The sequence below is a fragment of the Esox lucius genome, chromosome 24, assembly GCF_011004845.1.
Source record: "Esox lucius isolate fEsoLuc1 chromosome 24, fEsoLuc1.pri, whole genome shotgun sequence".
Taxonomy (NCBI): Eukaryota; Metazoa; Chordata; class Actinopteri; order Esociformes; family Esocidae; genus Esox; species Esox lucius.
Genome location: NC_047592.1, coordinates 22,635,705 through 22,652,842, shown reverse-complemented (window position 1 = coordinate 22,652,842; position 17,138 = coordinate 22,635,705). Strand labels below are relative to the sequence as shown.

At 44.5% G+C, this 17,138-nt stretch overlaps 2 protein-coding genes across 11 annotated transcripts in view; both read left to right on the top strand.

The window, feature by feature from the left end:
* Window positions 1-6,552, top strand: part of LOC105030107 (solute carrier family 12 member 6) — a 32,294-nt gene extending 25,742 nt beyond the window's left edge. For 5 of the 7 annotated variants that reach the window (XM_029117696.2, XM_029117699.2, XM_029117695.2 and 2 more), the window contains exons 23-27: window positions 1,317-1,424; window positions 3,027-3,132; window positions 3,594-3,741; window positions 3,868-4,001; window positions 4,239-6,552. In XM_029117696.2, coding sequence (XP_028973529.1) covers window positions 1,317-1,424; window positions 3,027-3,132; window positions 3,594-3,741; window positions 3,868-4,001; window positions 4,239-4,330 — 588 coding nt within the window. In that variant the 3' untranslated portion in view covers window positions 4,331-6,552. Of the gene's footprint in view, window positions 1-1,316; window positions 1,425-3,026; window positions 3,742-3,867; window positions 4,002-4,238 lie in introns of those variants that run through there. The other 2 variants (XM_029117701.2, XM_029117700.2) reach the window with 2 other exon arrangements.
* Window positions 6,553-7,044: 492 nt separating this feature from the next.
* Window positions 7,045-16,857, top strand: tox4b (TOX high mobility group box family member 4 b). Of its 4 annotated transcripts, none has more exons than XM_013131601.4 (10): window positions 7,049-7,143; window positions 7,637-7,716; window positions 8,789-8,857; window positions 9,052-9,342; window positions 9,550-9,810; window positions 10,389-10,706; window positions 11,568-11,648; window positions 12,399-13,031; window positions 13,252-13,406; window positions 13,567-16,857. In XM_013131601.4, exons 2-10 carry the CDS (start codon window positions 7,666-7,668, stop codon window positions 13,622-13,624), a joined length of 1,917 nt encoding a protein of 638 aa, XP_012987055.2. In that variant the 5' UTR covers window positions 7,049-7,143; window positions 7,637-7,665; the 3' UTR covers window positions 13,625-16,857. The 4 variants fall into 4 exon arrangements, with proteins under 4 accessions (XP_012987056.2, XP_012987055.2, XP_012987054.2 ...); XM_013131600.4 differs by lacking the exon at window positions 7,049-7,143 and adding an exon at window positions 8,414-8,526 and having other exon boundaries at window positions 7,701-7,716; XM_013131602.4 differs by lacking the exon at window positions 7,637-7,716 and having other exon boundaries at window positions 7,045-7,143.
* Window positions 16,858-17,138: the final 281 nt, after the last annotated feature.

Here is a 17,138-nt window from a genome sequence, read left to right as displayed (position 1 = left end):
TTTTTATTGAGACCCTCAGACCGTAGTTTCTAAATGCCGGAGCGTGTTGTTTATATTGAGACCCTCAGACCGTAGTTTCTTAATGCCGGAGCGTGTTGTTTATATTGAGACCTTCAGACCGTAGTTTCTAAATGCCGGAGCGTGTTGTTTATATTGAGACCCTCAGACCGTAGTTTCTCAATGCCGGAGGGTGTTGTTTATATTGAGACCTTCAGACCGTAGTTTCTAAATGCCGGAGCGTGTTGTTTATATTGAGACCCTCAGACCGTAGTTTCTTAATGCCGGAGCGTGTTGTTTATATTGAGACCTTCAGACCGTAGTTTCTAAATGCCGGAGCGTGTTGTTTATATTGAGACCCTCAGACCGTAGTTTCTCAATGCCGGAGGGTGTTGTTTATATTGAGACCCTCAGACCGTAGTTTCTAAATGCCGGAGCGTGTTGTTTATATTGAGACCCTCAGACCGTAGTTTCTAAATGCCGGAGCGTGTTGTTTATATTGAGACGCTCAGACCGTAGTTTCTTAATGCCGGAGCGTGTTGTTTATATTGAGACCCTCAGACCGTAGTTTCTTAATGCCGGAGCGTGTTGTTTTTATTGAGACCCTCAGACCGTAGTTTCTAAATGCCGGAGCGTGTTGTTTATATTGAGACCCTCAGACCGTAGTTTCTTAATGCCGGAGCGTGTTGTTTATATTGAGACCCTCAGACCGTAGTTTCTTAATGCCGGAGCGTGTTGTTTATATTGAGACCCTCAGACCGTAGTTTCTTAATGCCGGAGCGTGTTGTTTATATTGAGACCCTCAGACCGTAGTTTCTCAATGCCGGAGCGTGTTGTTTATATTGAGACCCTCAGACCGTAGTTTCTTAATGCCGGAGCGTGTTGTTTTTATTGAGACCCTCAGACCGTAGTTTCTTAATGCCGGAGCGTGTTGTTTATATTGCTGTGGTGCTCAAGGTATATTTTGACCTTCAGAAAATGCAGTAGTTGCAGGAGGGTGGCCACAATATATTATGCTTTGCTGCCACGTGAGGTTCTCATCTGGCCTACGGTTCTTCAAGGAAAAACTCTCGCCCCAGTCTTTCCTCACTGTCTCTTGCCAAAACCAAATCATATCTATGCTGTCGGTACCAAAACACTGAAATATTTGGTTTGTTGTTTATAATAAGCGTACATTTTACACAGGTCGTTATCAACAAAACGTTGATAACCTGTGTAAAATGTACACTTATTATCATTTTATTATCAAATATTCAGCTATTAGATTTTAGGATGTGTCCCTTCTACCTGTGATAAGCAGTGTTTACCCCCCCCCCCAGCACAACAGTGACATCTCGGCCTACACCTACGAGAGGACCCTAATGATGGAGCAGAGGTCTCAGATGCTCAGGCAGATGAGACTGTCCAAGTCCGACCGTGAGAAAGAGGTACTTCGGTCTCAGTAATTGTTTCATACTTGTGCACGTGTGTTAAAGAGAGTTGATGTGTTTCATCTTCCCCTCATCTGTCCACCGTTGTGTTTCCGTAGCCGGTTCGCTGGAACTTGTCTGATCTGTATCGATAAACTCCCAGCTAGTCTACGCAAACGGCACACGAGGGGTTACTTCAGGAGTAACCTCGGCTCAACCGAAGCACGTAACTTATAGCTGTTGTCAGCCTGGGTACTACAGGGTTACTCCGTGCAGAGCTAAATTCAGTTGGTGGTTCATTACCACTGCTGTAGACCACGTAGCGCTGATGTAGCTAGATGTTAGCAGCCCGTGTTATGCAGTGTGTTGGGGTTGTATTCATTAGCTAGTTAATGCAAGAGTGTGGACTGTTAGTGCCAAATGGTCAGGTGACAAGAGTATAACTCTGATGCACTCCCATGGTCAATTTATAAATATGAATAGGCTTTTCGTCAGGTCATCAAAGAGTAGGGGACATTCTTTTCTCTTTAAAAACAGTGTCTGTTCTGCACCTGTTAAATTGGATGTGCTATGTTTTTTTTTTTACACCTTTCTTTATAGTTGATGTTGGCAGTGTGACCCTTTGCTCAGAGTCAGGTGAACTTTTGTATAGATTTTTTTTTTATCTGTGCCCGTATAAAGGAGGAGGTAGTTTCACAAACCAACAGAGGTGTAAGAAGTACAAAGTGAAAGTACTTTCCCAGTGTTCACTAGTACTTGGCTGTGTTTGCCAGGTTAGGGAATTTCCTAATTAAGACATAAATCATCTCCCTTTACCTGGCCATTTAGGTTTTAATCTGGAACTTCCCTCACCTGGTCAACACAGCTGTGTTCTTCTACACCTCTGCACCCAATGCTGACTAGTATTAGCACTATAACCGCATGTACTTTCAGTCAATGCCCAAATGCTAGTTAGCAATTGTGCTAACTTTAGATAGGGCCTTGTTATCTACATGTTAATATGAATATAGGTCTCACTGCTAAAATCCAAAACGATCCCTTTAAGGTTATGTTTTGTCAATAGCTTATTTGTGTTGTGGTTTAAGGTTTAAAACAATAATTTAATAGTAGATCTGGGTTTATGATCATGATGACCAGATTAATGGGAAGGCACTACCTGCACTCTCCAATAAGAAACATTTATTTATCTTCCTTTTTGCAACAGTATTTACTTATGAACGCATCTGTACTCAGTGGCTCTGTGTATTTTGTAGGTGTATTTCTCTCTCAAGTCAATGACCATCTACGTAAGCACAAACCCCAGAAATAACAACAGAGAGACAAAGGTACAGAGAGTGAGAGAGAGAGAGACAGGTACATAGAAAGAGAGACTGGTTACAGGTGTGCTAAAGTCGAGTTAGAGAGAGAGCCTACAGGACAGTAGATCTCCAGGAACAGGGTTGGGCAGCCCCTGATCTAGAGATTGACTATGTATTATAATTCCTTATAAGTGTCTGTATTTTTGCATTCATGTAAACCTGTGTGTGTGTGTGTGCGTGTGTGTGTGCGTGTGTGTGTGCGTGTGTGTGTGTGTGTGTGTGTGTGTGTGTGTGTGCGCGTGTCCATCCGTCCGTCCACTAGGCCCAGCTAGTGAAGGATCGTAACTCCATGCTCCGGCTCACCAGCATCGGGTCAGATGATGACGAGGACACGGACGGAGGAGGAGCCATGGGGGAGAAGGGTGGAGGTAGACTGGACATCCTGTCCTCTGTACATTAACCAGCAGTAAACCAGGGCCCAGTACAGAGTACCAGCAGTAAACCAGGGCCCGATACAGAGTACCAGCAGTAAACCAGGGCCCGATACAGAGTACCAGCAGTAAACCAGGGCCCGATACAGAGTACCAGCAGTAAACCAGGGCCCGGTACAGAGTACCAGCAGTAAACCAGGGCCCGGTACAGAGTACCAGCAGTAAACCAGGGCCCGGTACAGAGTACCAGCAGTAAACCAGGGCCCGGTACAGAGTACCAGCAGTAAACCAGGGCCCGGTACAGAGTACCAGTTCTGACCAGGGACGGTTGCGGTGAATCGGAGAGCATGTATGGAAAAACAAACTTGCGATCTCCTCAACGGGTTGTTTTCCAATTGGATTCTCTGGTTTCCCAACCGACCGGGAGACGCTGTAACGGATGTGTCCATCCACCCTAGGGGGAGGAGGGAGGGATGGAGGGATGTCCGCTTCGGAGCACAGGCGGGTCCACATGACCTGGACTAAGGAGAGGACCATGCAGTACCGAGCGACGCACTCCGGTTGCAGCACGCCTGAGGGCTTCCGAGACATGCTCAGCATCAGACCGTGAGTCGCACATGCACGGACCCACACACACACACACACACACACACACTCACTGAGTCCCACACACACAGACAAATTGAATTGTACTGTCACTCTGCTGCTCGTAAGATGTTGGTTCGTCACCAGGGACCACTCGAACGTCAGGCGGATGCACACGGCCGTCAAGCTCAACGAGGTCATCGTCAATAAATCCCATGATGCTCGGCTGGTCCTGCTCAACATGCCTGGGCCACCGCGGAATCAAGCCGGTGACGAGAACTGTATCCTTAACTTTCCACTCCTCCTTCGTCTCCTCCAAGCCGCTTTCTGTGCACCAGGGTTGGACTAAGCTCCATTTTATTCCATGTATTTTTCACCTTCTGAATTGAGTGGATTGAAATGGAACCGAGACCATTTTATCTGCATGGCCTTAGATGTAGTCTTAGATGTAGGCACAGCAATGGTTGTTTAGATGCTTGTTATCGAGAATGTACAAAAAGTCCTTAACTTATGGTCAGATATGGAATTTTTGGAAGTTCTAACCGAAGGATTGGAACGTGTCCTATTGGTCAGGGGAGGAGGAAGTGAAGTCATCACCATCTACTCGTGATTGAATCACACTAACTAGCTGCGTCAGAGAAGCATCAAGTGGAAGGGAATACAAGGGGTGGGGCACATTAGCCTTGGGGGTGTGGCCCCTCCTTCAGACAGCCTTAACACTGTCTGAGATTAGCTGCAATTTAGCTAGACCCCTCCCACACCCCCCCATTGTCACTCATTTATTCTTACGATACCCCTTTCCACTAAAGACACGCTATGAAAACCACCACGATTCCTCAAGTGGAGAGTGTGTGAGAACGCCCATAACGTGTGTGTGTTTCCATGTGCTTGTGTCTATGTCCATGTTGGCGTGTGTGTGTGTGTCTGTCTCCTGTGTGTACTAGAGATATTAATCTCAATGAAACAAAATTATACTCTGCATCCTGAAAATGATAGCCAATAACAAGGGCCAATAAGTAATGTAAACCTCACACAATAATATACAGAAATTGGATCAGGTTCCTGTGTTTATGTCCTAAGAGGCCTCTTTTTTCCCAATATTGCACAACTTTAGCGTGAAATAAGGGAATGAGGCACCATTTAGGACAAAGTATAGTATGAGCGTGTGTGGTACAGTGGACCAATGGATTAACTTAAACCTGTATGGACTGCCTACAAGGTTAAAGAAAATCTCTGTAAAATCCAAACATTCTAAAATGTCTGCTTAGAAAATTCTAGAACACCCCACAATAGCATGAGTGTTCTTACTAAGTTACTCAGGTTTTAGTTATATTAGATGTCGATGGACTCTATTCCAGAATACACATTTGTCTAGTATGCTCCTTGGAGTGAACCTGTGCATACTACATGGTATGCTACTTTGGATTGTTGGAAAGTGGACCAGGGGTTTAGGTTTTCAGAAGTTACCTATCATGATTTAGCGTATCAGGTAGGAATATATGCATAGAAACAGACTGAATAGTACACGAGTGCCCATTCTAGTCAATGAATATCCGTTCTTTTCATTTGATTCTTATGCATATAACCCTGTTCAATGGTTGGAATCAAGATAGGTGATAAACCACCCCCCTGATGTTAAGTGGTTTATGGGGTACGACTGTTATAAGTGTACCTCATGAGTTTGTCAGCTAGAGGTAGACTGAGAATGGACCTATTGGTTGGTGCGTGGGTAGTGATCAGATCTAATTTTAAGTACCGTTTATTTCAAATACTGGAGCTGTTCTTGATTGAGCTTACCTGAAAATAGACTTGTGCCAAAATGTGCATAACTCATCAATGTGGCAGTCTTTGGGGCAGTCCGGGAAGACTGAAGCAAAAGCTTTCCTAATTAAATGTAAAAAGTACACATGAAGATGTCCTCTCCTAGTTTGCATCTGACTGCATGATGGTCGGGGTGTCTGTAGAAGATACTGTACTAGCTTGTGATTGGATAAAGATGTTCAGGTGTTTTGTTTTTCACCAGCATTCAGCACATCGAGTCTCCCTAATAAACATCAAGGTTCCTAGTCTATATATAATAGTCAATCAAAACCTGTTGCAGAAATCAGTTGGACCGCCAAATCGATATAACGCTTTGGGAAACATTTAAGAACGGTTAACAAAGGTTATGAGTAACGGATTAAAGTAACAGTAATAAACGAGTAACAGTGTCGTAGGTAGCAGTATTAGAGAGGGAGGTTGCTACTGTTGGACCGCCATTGTATTGACACCGAGGTGTCGCTCCTTCAGTGTAACGGAGGGATTGGGAGGTTAGTGTGTGAGATTGAATGATTCTGTATGTATGATAGAAACTATAGGGGTGCGCCGTAGGCTTTATACCCAATAAGTAAACAGTGATTTTTATTTTATTTGATGAGTTATCCTCCCTCGGGTATCTAGCTAAGCATTCAACCGCTATTCTGTGATTTGTGTGTGTGTTTGTGTCCCTCTGTGTGTGCGTCACCGCAACATTTGGGGTGAGTCTGGCCTGAGTCCCATCTGGCACCCTGTACCCTTATAGTGCACTAGTTAAGGGAATACAGGGGCATTTTGGACCAAGTCCTGGAGGTATTTTATTCTGCAAAACGCTTGTCTTCGATCTTCTCAATGTATTGACTTCATTGTGCAAGGATGGATTCTGTTTTACTGTTTTTCCTTCCACCAATTTTTTGCTTGTACATAAAAACAAAGAGAAATCCCAAGTTCTATCTTTTTTTAAATAGATTAATATAAAATTAAGAAAAAAATCTTTGCCTGAGATAATGGGAATAAAACCAATTTTGAAAGAAATTACACAACTTTCTTGCTTTTTCTATGTTGTATCAAAGGATGCAGTAGGAATTGGTGTGTTGAATAGATTGTTTTATTAGTTGCACAAATACAAGTACACTCAGCTTTTCACATTTCTCTCCACCACTGGTTTAACAATTCTTTTCAATAATATGATAGAAATGTGTGGAACAACACCTGTTGATCTTTAGAAATTGTAACAGATGTTTCTGTCTAAATGGAATATTGCAGATGAAGGGTGTAATTTATATCTATATTGAAACAAAGACCACAAGCCTTGGACATTTTTTTATTGCTTCAGGAATATGATCAGCATTTAGAAAAAGGTTAGTCATCTGCAAGCTGATTTATTGTAATATCTGTAACGTCAATTGAAATGCTTGCAAATAAAAAGGGTTAACGCGAGATTGCGCACCCCTCCCTAATACAGTTCGACACATCCCAACGTCAACGTTTTTACTCTGTGGATATGATGTCACTTCTCCTTGTTAAGAAAACCCGGAAACTGGTGCCATGTTGTGATTTTTGAAGAGAAATCATCACGGTCGAAGTTAAGAAAAGTGGGACAGAGCAGATTTCGGGGTGAGAATGGAGGTAAGAAGAAGAGTAGACCGTTTCTCAGTGGGAGTGATTAGTATGTGGTTGGATTATCCAGCTATGTTCCGGTTGAATCACCCAAGCAAGTGTAAACAGGTTTTCAACATTCAAGCACACAAAGAGTATACCAGAATGCCTGACTCCATTTAGACCTAGCATTGCTAGCTAACTATTTTCTAGTGAGAGCTAATAGTAACGACATGTATTTTATGACATTTCGAAAGCCCCTAAAGATTAAGATGAGCTAGTTATCTCTACTAGTTTTTTTCGTATGCCGATTAATCTTATCAGAGAAAGATGGCAACAGGACAGACAATTTCTTCGCTGTCAATGTCTTTGAGTAGTCTGAAAAGCTAAGGCGGGGGGGATTTGTGCTTGTTCTTACAATGGGCTTTTCCAAAGATCTGGAAATTAGTTAGTCATTGTAACATTCATGTTTTGTCCAGATAATAAACGGTTAAATTATTTCATTTTTCGTGGTCCTTACTAGGCCAATGGGATATACCATTTGAGAAAACGATGAGGGAGTGGACCTCCATGTTGGACATCAGTTATTTCAACGGAACACTGGTTTGTTAGCAGTAATTACTTGAGCCTTATGTGCATATAAAGCCACAAATAATGTTAGATTTTCGGTGAAAGTCACATTGTAAAGCCCCTGATACACCAATCTTCACATTGGAGCCCGCCCCCGGGGTTATGGTGATTATATTCCAAATCCACCATTCTGGTTCCATTGAGCAGCCTTAGAACGCGTCTGTGGTCTGCGTACTTGACCTGAACACCGTGCTGATGTGGGAAAGGATTGGACTAGCTGATATGCACCCGTGAAAACGGTCATTTATGTGACACTATATACACTCTGTGACATTTAACGTTTGTTTTTATGATTTCAACTGCGTGTCTGTTTTGATCCGATTTTGGTAGTCATACATTTGACTAGAAAGGTACCGCTAGCACGGTATTGGGTACTGTCTACAGACTTGCGTCAGCATAGTAGGATAGCCACGCTAGCTAGCTAGTAACGGACGTGATGGTTATTTTTGGGATGAGTGAGTGCTGGCATGTATAAAAGCAATATTTAGCCATATAAGCATAGCGAACGACTGGTTCGTTTTATACCGTTGCGTCTTTTAATTAGTTTTGTTTAGCATCTTGATTTCGTATTCAGTTGCCAATATGCTAAAAACGATTTACATGGTACAGTAGTTTTAGTTAAGACGTTTTTCCGCATATGGTCAGTTGCATTGGTTGAATGTCGTACAAGGCGCCTTATAGAAAATGGACCTGAATTTTTACGCTGATCTAACGGATGGGACCGGGCAACACGGTGATTCAGAGTTTCTGGACCCTGGTTCTTTCAATGGATTTGACAATAAGGTGACTGACGAGTGACAACAGTATGGAATTAATTGGGCTTTTTTTTGTGTGTGTGTGTGTGTACCTGTCATTGGGATGTTTACACATTTTTCTTTTGAAGTAAAAAAAACTATTCAAGTGTGTGTTTGTTATGCCATTCAAATATGTTAAGCGAGATGTCACTGACTATATAAAAAGGATTAGGATTGTGATGCTCAAGATGATGAATGTGGTGTTGGTCTGCTGTTCATGTTGTGTGGGGACGGTTGTCTGACTGTTTCAGTTCCCCGGAGGCACTGATAACTATCTCACCATCAGTGGGGCAGGACATCCCTTTCTCTCCTCCTCTGAGGTAGCTACTCTTCAGTTGCTTACATTTTTCTCTGTTCATTCCGTTCCTCTTTTTGCACTCACTCTCATCCATGATTACAGTTGAAGAAGTATGAAAAATTACTTTTGCTTTCCCTTTTCTTTTTACTCCCCCAACTCCCTTTCTCCTCATCCTCCTACTCCCTATGCCCCTTGCCCTCCTCTTCCTCCTTGCAGACGTTTCATACCCCCAGTCTGGGAGATGAGGAGTTTGAGATCCCCCCCATTTCCTTGGACCCGGACCAAGCCCTCACCGTGTCCGACGTGGTGGCGCACTTCGGAGAGCTCTCGGACGGGGAGCGAAGCAGCCTGTCTGCCGCCGGGAACGCGGTGGTCGGGGCGGATGATCCATCCTTCGCGTCCACCTTCGTCAACCCGGGGTCCCAGGGCCTGGACAACCACCTGACGCTTGGGGGCATGGGTCAGCCTGGCGGAGGGGGAGCTATGCTTGGGTCGGCTCTGGGCATGGTGAGGACCCTATTCTCTATGCAGTGCCCTGCTTTTGACCAGGGCCAGAAGGGTAGCTTGTTAGGGGGGCTATTTCCATCACTGTTAGTTCTTGACTGCAATATTAAATTATATGAATTGGGCCTTTTTTAAACCGCAGTCTGTTATTTGATATCAGACTGGTTGCTGTTTGTCATTAGTTTTCTTTCCCTTGCCTCTTTTTTCTAGGATCTGGGCCACCCCATTGGCTCCCAGTTCAGCAGCTCTTCTCCAATGACCATAGACGTCCCGCTGAGTGACATGGGCCACGGCCTGTTGGGCCACAACCAGCTGACCACTATTGACCAATCAGAACTCAGTGCCCAGCTGGGACTGAGCCTTGGGGGAGGGGCCATCCTGCCGAGGTCGCAGTCGCCAGACCAACCACTGTCGGCCGCTGCTTCACCAGCTGGCTCCCTACAGGACGACGATATGGACGACTTCCGACGGGTCCGTCAGTCTTGTCTCTGTCTATTGGTGGACCTGTCAGTTAGTCCTCTCCTGTGTCTTGGTTTGTTCGTCTGAGCCCCTTTCTGCCTGTCGCTTATTGATAACTTCTGTTTCTGCCCTCGGCGTACCCCCTGCTGAGGCTGTAATTGCATTTGATTTTGAAGACAGGCGTCCAGTGGTTTCGGTCGGATTTCACGTTTTCAGAGTGTTGCATGGTTTGTTTAATGAACAGAAGTTAATTAAACACCTGTAGGAAAGAGTAGGATTTTATGGGTTCACATGCAAAATGGATTGCTTTTGATGAAAGTGGCCTACCTGCTTTCCCTGGAAACATTGACGTTTGACGTAAGCAAAATAGATTTTATGAAGAAGAATGCACCATGCTCCCTTGCTGACAACGCGGCCAAGCAGCGCAAATGACTGTTACATTTGTGAAAGGCGCTCCCTTTGAACGTTCGCTGGTTCAACACGGGCTAGTTTCATAGAACTGCTTCATTCATTACTGTCATCAAATTTAATTGTACATTTGATCTTTGTTTATCCTGTCCCCCTCTGTGTTTCTCCCACGGTGAACACAGAGCGTCTTGGTCGAGTCTCCCATGTCTCTGGGTGTCATATCTCTGGATCCCACTCTCTCCGACTCCCCGTTTCCTACCTCCGGCCCCTCCAGCGCCCCCTCCACCCTGGTCCGGAGAGGAGGTGCAGCTGGAGGAGGTGGGAAGAAAGGAAGGAAGAAGAAAGACCCCAACGAGCCCCAGAAGCCTGTGTCGGCCTACGCTCTGTTCTTCAGGGACACGCAGGCTGCCATTAAAGGCCAGAACCCCAACGCCACCTTCGGAGAGGTGTCCAAGATAGTGGCCTCTATGTGGGACAGCCTGGGGGAGGAACAGAAACAGGTACAGGAAAGGGGGTTCCCTGACTTCAGTGCTTTTTTTAAGCTCTGACGGGGGGGGATAGTTCCATCGGACTCTGAGCATCCTTCAAGAACTCAGACCTCTTCAGTCTGAACATCTCAAATGTCCTGATTTTACAATCTTGAATGCACCACAAATCACACTTCTCCAGAATGGTAGCCTCACTTGGGTAAATCCGATCCATTTGTCATCTATCACAGTGGAGAAAGGCGAACAATTGATTACTGATCTTCCTAAAAAACGCAGTGGGTACTAACAAATAAGAAAGCAACAAAATATGTCACTCATTGCTATTATGACAAGTACACCGAACTTCAGAACCACTGGATCACTGGTAAACATTCACCCTCAGGCAGTGAGAAAGATGGTTTTGGAGGCAAAGAACAATCTCAGTTAGTCCACAGTTGGAGAGAGTCACAATGTGATTGCATCTTGTGGTCATCTATTCTCCAATTCTGTGCCAATAGCTCATTTGGAAAGATAGTCAGGAAATCCCCGCCTTGGAATTTGCCAAAAGCATCAGGAACTGAGTGCTATGGTCGGAAAAGGCTGAAATAACCTTATACCCACTGCAGAACATGGTGGTGGATTCTTGATTTATGGGGCTGTTTTGCAACCAATTATCTCTTCCGTTTTGGCCAAAAACCTGGTTTTCTCCTCTGCAAGGAATTAACTTCTTACCACAATTGGATCTTCAAGCCAGACTGTGACCTTAGCTGCACAGTGAATAAAAAACATCACTAGTTGTCAGTCATTCTATTTTTAATGACTTTATTCATAACCGTTTGTTGAACAGGAGTTGTACCAACTATGAATAACCTTGGGTTTACCTGTTCATCACAGGTGTACAAGAGGAAAACTGAAGCAGCGAAGAAGGAGTATCTGAAGGCTCTGGCAGCTTATAAGGCAGATATACTTTCCCAGGTGAGACTGTGAACTGTTTAGTTTGTTAGTCTGTTTATTTTGACACCAAACTTTTGTCAGGGCATCAACTTATCCGGTTTTATCCCATTCCCCTGCTTTCCTTGTTGGCGGGAAAATTGGACAAATATTCCACAACAAGTTGAAAGAACTCAGGAGTTTGTGTATTCAATAGTATACTTTATCAAGGTTGTAAGGCTGTGATGGTCTGCAGAACAACTGACTTCCAAGCATCAGGAACACACTTTTATACAGTATGGTTATACATTGCTATAAGGCCTTCCCGTTATGCTAATCTCTGGGCGGATCCTACCCAAATCTTCCACCATTGTTTCACCACCCTCTGGGATCCGCCCCACAAGACACTGTTAGGATATATTGGTGGCGTGAGTTCTCTTATTCTCCAGAGAGAGTCGAGGACAAGCCACAGGTCCTTCTGTCCTCCATATGAGATGAAAACGACGACAACTCGTTGTACTGACCATGGGAGTAGCAGTGGAGTCGGAGCAGGAGTACAGATGTAGATGCCCCCGAAATCCAAACTGTGTACCTTATCGTTCATCAGTCTCTCTTGGCAATCAGATGTGGAAGAATCTAAGACAGACTGATTAATATGAGGCTCAATTGACCTGCTTAAATGGTTCATCAATGGATACATAAGTGATTTCATGATATATAATTGTTCTGCTCTTCATCGGGTTAATGTGAAATAACAACATGTTTACATGTAAAAACCTCTATATCCTCTCCCAGCCGACCATCGAGGTTCTGGACACCGCCCCTTCGCCTCCCTCTCCGCCTCCCCCCGCCCCACTCCCAACCCCCGCCGCGCCTCCCCCCCGCTCCAGCCGCTCCTTCGCCCCAGAGGAGAACACCATCACCAACATCTGCACCTCCAACATCATCCTGGCGGGTGGCGACCTCACCCAAGTCACCACCCGCTCCCGCACGGGGGCGCACAAACCCCCCGCCGCCCCTACGCTCCCGCCGGCCCCGCCCACCGTCGCCAAGATCATCATCAAGCAGCAGACGTCGCCGTCGGGGGTGACGGTGGTGTCGAGCAGCACCGTGTCGTCGGCCCGCCAGCCCCCACCGCTCCAGCAGATGCAGAACACGCCGCCACCCCCCCGCCTCCAGCAGATGGTACACGCCCAGGCGCCCCCACCGCTCCAGGCCAAACCCCGGCCCGGGGGCGCTACTGCCCCGCCCCCGCTTCAGATCAAGATCGTCCCCCCTGCCGCTGATCTGGACTCTCCCATTATCGTGACCGCATCGGGGGGGTTAACGGCGTCGGGCGTGGACACACCAGCCTCGGGGGCGGATGTCCAGTCGGCCGCCATAGTGACGGCGTGTTCGACGGAAGACGGTGTCGAAGGAGAGGAGGCGGTAGGGGAATAACATTATAATATTGTCTTTTTTTTATTTGGGGTGGGGTCCAGGAGTTTCCCTTGTGACTGGAATTTCTCAGGGCCTTGGCCCCCTATTGCTCTGTCTACTTCACCTTAGTGCATGTCGTTACAGTCACTCAGTCTCTCTCTCGCTCCTCTGATTTTCCTGTCTCTCACGACTCTCACCCGTCACTCACACCTCTCTTTGATCCCCTCAGATGCAGGTGGAGTTGAATGTGTCTCCGGGGCCAGACGTAACCCAGACCACCTGTCCTAACATCTGTGTCCGAGCCGGCTGCAGTAACCCGGCTGTGGAGAACAAGGACTGGGACATGGAGTACTGCAGCAACGAATGTGTGGCCACGCACTGCAGGTACACACACACACACACACACGGATGTTTTCATTTGCAACGCTTGGGATGGACTCGCTGTGGATTGTGTTCTTGACAGACAGCGCCAAGCACTCTGGTTGTGATGTTCTTTTCAGTTGATTGATTTGCTGGCTCGTTGACCTTTCCATCGTCTCCACAGGGACGTGTTCTTGGCCTGGTGTGCGATTCGGGGGCAGAACTCCACCACTGTCACGTAGGGAATGGACGAAAGAGGAGTGAGAGATGGACATGGAGAGCAGAGAGGGCCAAGGAGTGTACAGAAGGTGGACACGGGGGGAGGGGGGGAGACGGAGCGGGACTCGTGCTGTTTTCCACAACCAGACTTTGTCCTCAAAGAAGAATCAAGTGGAAGACCAAATCTCCTGTGATGATAAATTATCAAGTTTAAATAGAGTATTTTATATGACATGTTTTTAATCATTTTAAAATGTTGGGAAAGGTAATATAATGCTACAGGTTCTCCTGGTTTGTCTCTTGGGTTTCGTAAGTAGTTGGACAAAGGGCACCTCTTTGGAAATGTCACTGTAAATGATACAGTAGATCTCTTACCATCTCTGACAAATGACATGAGTTTTGTCCTGGCCACATGATCAAACAGGACATAATGACCATTTTCTTCCTGACCAGGTTACTTGATCTGAAAAAGAAATCGCAACCCTATCCATCAGCCAACTCTTATTTTTTTTTGGTCTGTGCCATCTCTCTTCTGACTGTTACATTGAAACATTGTTCCCAGTCTAAATAGTGTCCTACTCAACAAGTGGTTGAAGGCCTCGCTGTGGATTACGATTGGCTAGCTCTGCCCTACCATGTTCTAATGGCTAAAGTTGATTTTATCTGTCGTTGATTTCCAGTGCTTTAATAATGAGGCATCTCTATCCATTCCATTTATATACATTAACACTAATGGATATGTTGTGCCATAAGAAGAGTAGAAACCAAAATAATAATAATAATGAGTGGTATCCTGGCTTTAAATTCTACCTGTGACAGGAGCTAAACCTCAAGACTTCCTTTCTGAGTGTACCACATACTGAAACCAGAGGTGAAATACTTCCCTCTCTGTAAGTGGTACTGCAGGTAATTGTCAGACCGTCATATGGCTGTTGCTTCCCATTCTATCTGAAGCCTCCTTCCAGCCAAAAAGTCCCATCTAGCAAACTGGTCAATGGTTTCAAAGACAAAATAAGTGACTACTGATTTTAGCTGTACATCTGAACCTCATTTAGTGGGGATTGTGATCGTTTATATGCCCGAGACAGGAAGTCCCTTTTTGAGAAGTCGGGGTTTTTTTTATAACAATGGCCGAGTCCCAAATTAACTTCATTGGGCAAACGTCAGGAATGTTTGCATTTTGGTAGTTTAGCAGGCACTTTTATCCAGTCCGACTCGGCACAGAGTGCATGCATTTCTCTGTCCCGTGCGGGAATCCAACCCCTGGCGCTGCCGGTGCTCTGCTCTACCAACTAAACGACGATGAGCAGAACCTTGCTGTGGGTTAACTCCCAAGTGGTCCCTTACAGTAAGCACCAGGAAGTGGAATCCCGTAAGACTGGTGGTTTTGAGCTTGGGGAAATTCACACGCGAGAGCATAGGCGTACCTAATCACGATGTGGGTTTGTATGTCTGATTTTCAGATGAAATGCCTCCTAAATGGATCGTCTTTCAGAATAACAGGAGATATTTGTTCGTTTGAGTTTCATGCTCATATTGCCATCTAAGGGGGAACATGAATTGTCCCAATGTGGATTTGTTTATTGATCCTCTCGCCACTTTGGAAGTCACCCTGTGAGTTTTGTGAGCAACATGGGCCCCCGGAGCAGTTGGTAGTGGTGGGTGACTGATTTGGGATTCACAGTGGGTTTTTTTGGGGGGGGGCATGGCTCATTTGTAGGGGGTGATCTTGTGACTTATTTCCCCTTAAAGAAAACATGATCCCCAAATGTAGCCAATGGGAGGGGGTAAGTGGCCAATATTCAAGGTTTCACCGTTGTCTTTCAGGAGACGGATGGTACAAAAAAGGCTTCTATTACATCAGATAAATTCTAAAGGCAAACACATCATTAGTTGGAAGGAAAATGGAGTTGCCAGTGACAGACTGGTATCTCGGTCGGCCTCCGACTTGAGATCGTAGAGGGCAGTCGTGAGAGACGCTGCCAAGTTAACATTGATGTTGCCCTATCCCAAATCGACCCCTCAGAGAGGCATGAGTGAGTCGTAAAGCAACATCCACATTGCCTTGTGAATTTTCACCATGTTGTTATACCAATCGAATCCTCTCAGATTTACACCAGGGCTTAAACAGGGGGATTTGGGATGGGCATGTTTCAGTAAAATGTTCAGACTTAAGAGGTATGATAACTCTGGTTTGGTTGGTGTGGCTAGGTGTTGCTCAAAGTAATGAGTGATGTATTTTTAAAGAACAATGGGCAAGCTGAAAGCGATATTAACTCGTCATTAAGTAGAGCACAATTTTGTTCGATTGTTTTAAAAAAAATTCAAAACTAAGTGAAGGGCAAAATCTGAACCTTTACTGGGTAAATTGTGATTGAGCCACTGATTTAGAAAAAATTATGAGTTATGGGCAAGCTGATTTGTAGGTCAGTCAAATGACAGTCACCTCCAGTCATTCTGATCTGGTTGAACATGGACATTGTTAACCTCTTGATAAAAATCATTGCAAACACCTGCCGATTGAGCTATAAATAACTTTGTATGATAAATAATAATGACTCATAATTTGTCTATGATACATTGTGGGTTTGATCCACTCAAACACAGCAAATGTCTTTGTTCTGAACATTGAAGATAGAAATGCTATGAAAAGAACTGATTGATACACGACAGAGCAGCATGTATGTTTTTCATAATGTATTTCTATCCAAATGGTGCACACTGAACATGATTCCTTTTGAATGGAATGGGTTTTTCTTTGAAATATGCATATTAAGAACATTCAGAATTACAGATTTTTTTAAACCAAATATAATGGTAAAATGAGACTAGAAATAATTGAGACAGTCAATACTGTACCCTAAATAAGCTTTTATTTTAATTTCTGGTTGGAAAGGGAATTTACCTTTTCAAAAAGTTCAACTTCAAACAGTATTTTTATCTCAGGCTGGACCAGAAATCCTTGAGCATCTTAAATGAGTGGGGATTCTAGATCAGCACTTCGACTTAATCTTAATGAAAAGTATATGTAAATAAGCAATACATGTTAAACATAGAAATGTAATTACTAGAAAAGACATCCCCATTCAATGGTATAAAGGGATTTCTCGTTTCATTCTCATTCCATTCAAAGGTCATACTATTTCAAATGTTTCCCTACAGCATTCATAGATTTGCTTACTATTGGATTAGTGAAAGGGATATTAAAAATGTCACCTACATGTTCAAGTGTAATAAAAAATCAAAAGCAAATTAATTTAAAAAAATTGTTTTGGTAAATATTTTTTATTGTAATAACACAACATTTTTATGGGAAAATCTAATGTTTATCGGTGTGGGATCTACATTAGAGTGTACGTGTGGGGACCCCACAAAGGTGGTAAAACAATGTCCCCATTAAGGAAAATGTTCAGTTTTAAGGAAAAGACACATTACTGAGGTTACAGAGGTTAGGCTTAAGGCTAGGGAATAGGAAACATGGATTTCTGGGAAAGGGTTAGGTTTCAGGTCCCCACAATGATAGAAAGACATGTATAT

What these genes read in the sequence shown, in the direction of transcription:
- tox4b (XM_013131600.4), top strand. Translation starts at nt 8,428, where the DNA reads ATGGACCTGAATTTTTACGCTGATCTAACGGATGGGACCGGGCAACAC. An exon ending in CCTTTCTCTCCTCCTCTGAG is followed by an intron (nt 8,858 to 9,051) that starts GTAGCTACTCTT and finishes TCCTCCTTGCAG; the next exon opens with ACGTTTCATACCCCCAGTCT. An exon ending in AGGCAGATATACTTTCCCAG is followed by an intron (nt 11,649 to 12,398) that starts GTGAGACTGTGA and finishes ATCCTCTCCCAG; the next exon opens with CCGACCATCGAGGTTCTGGA.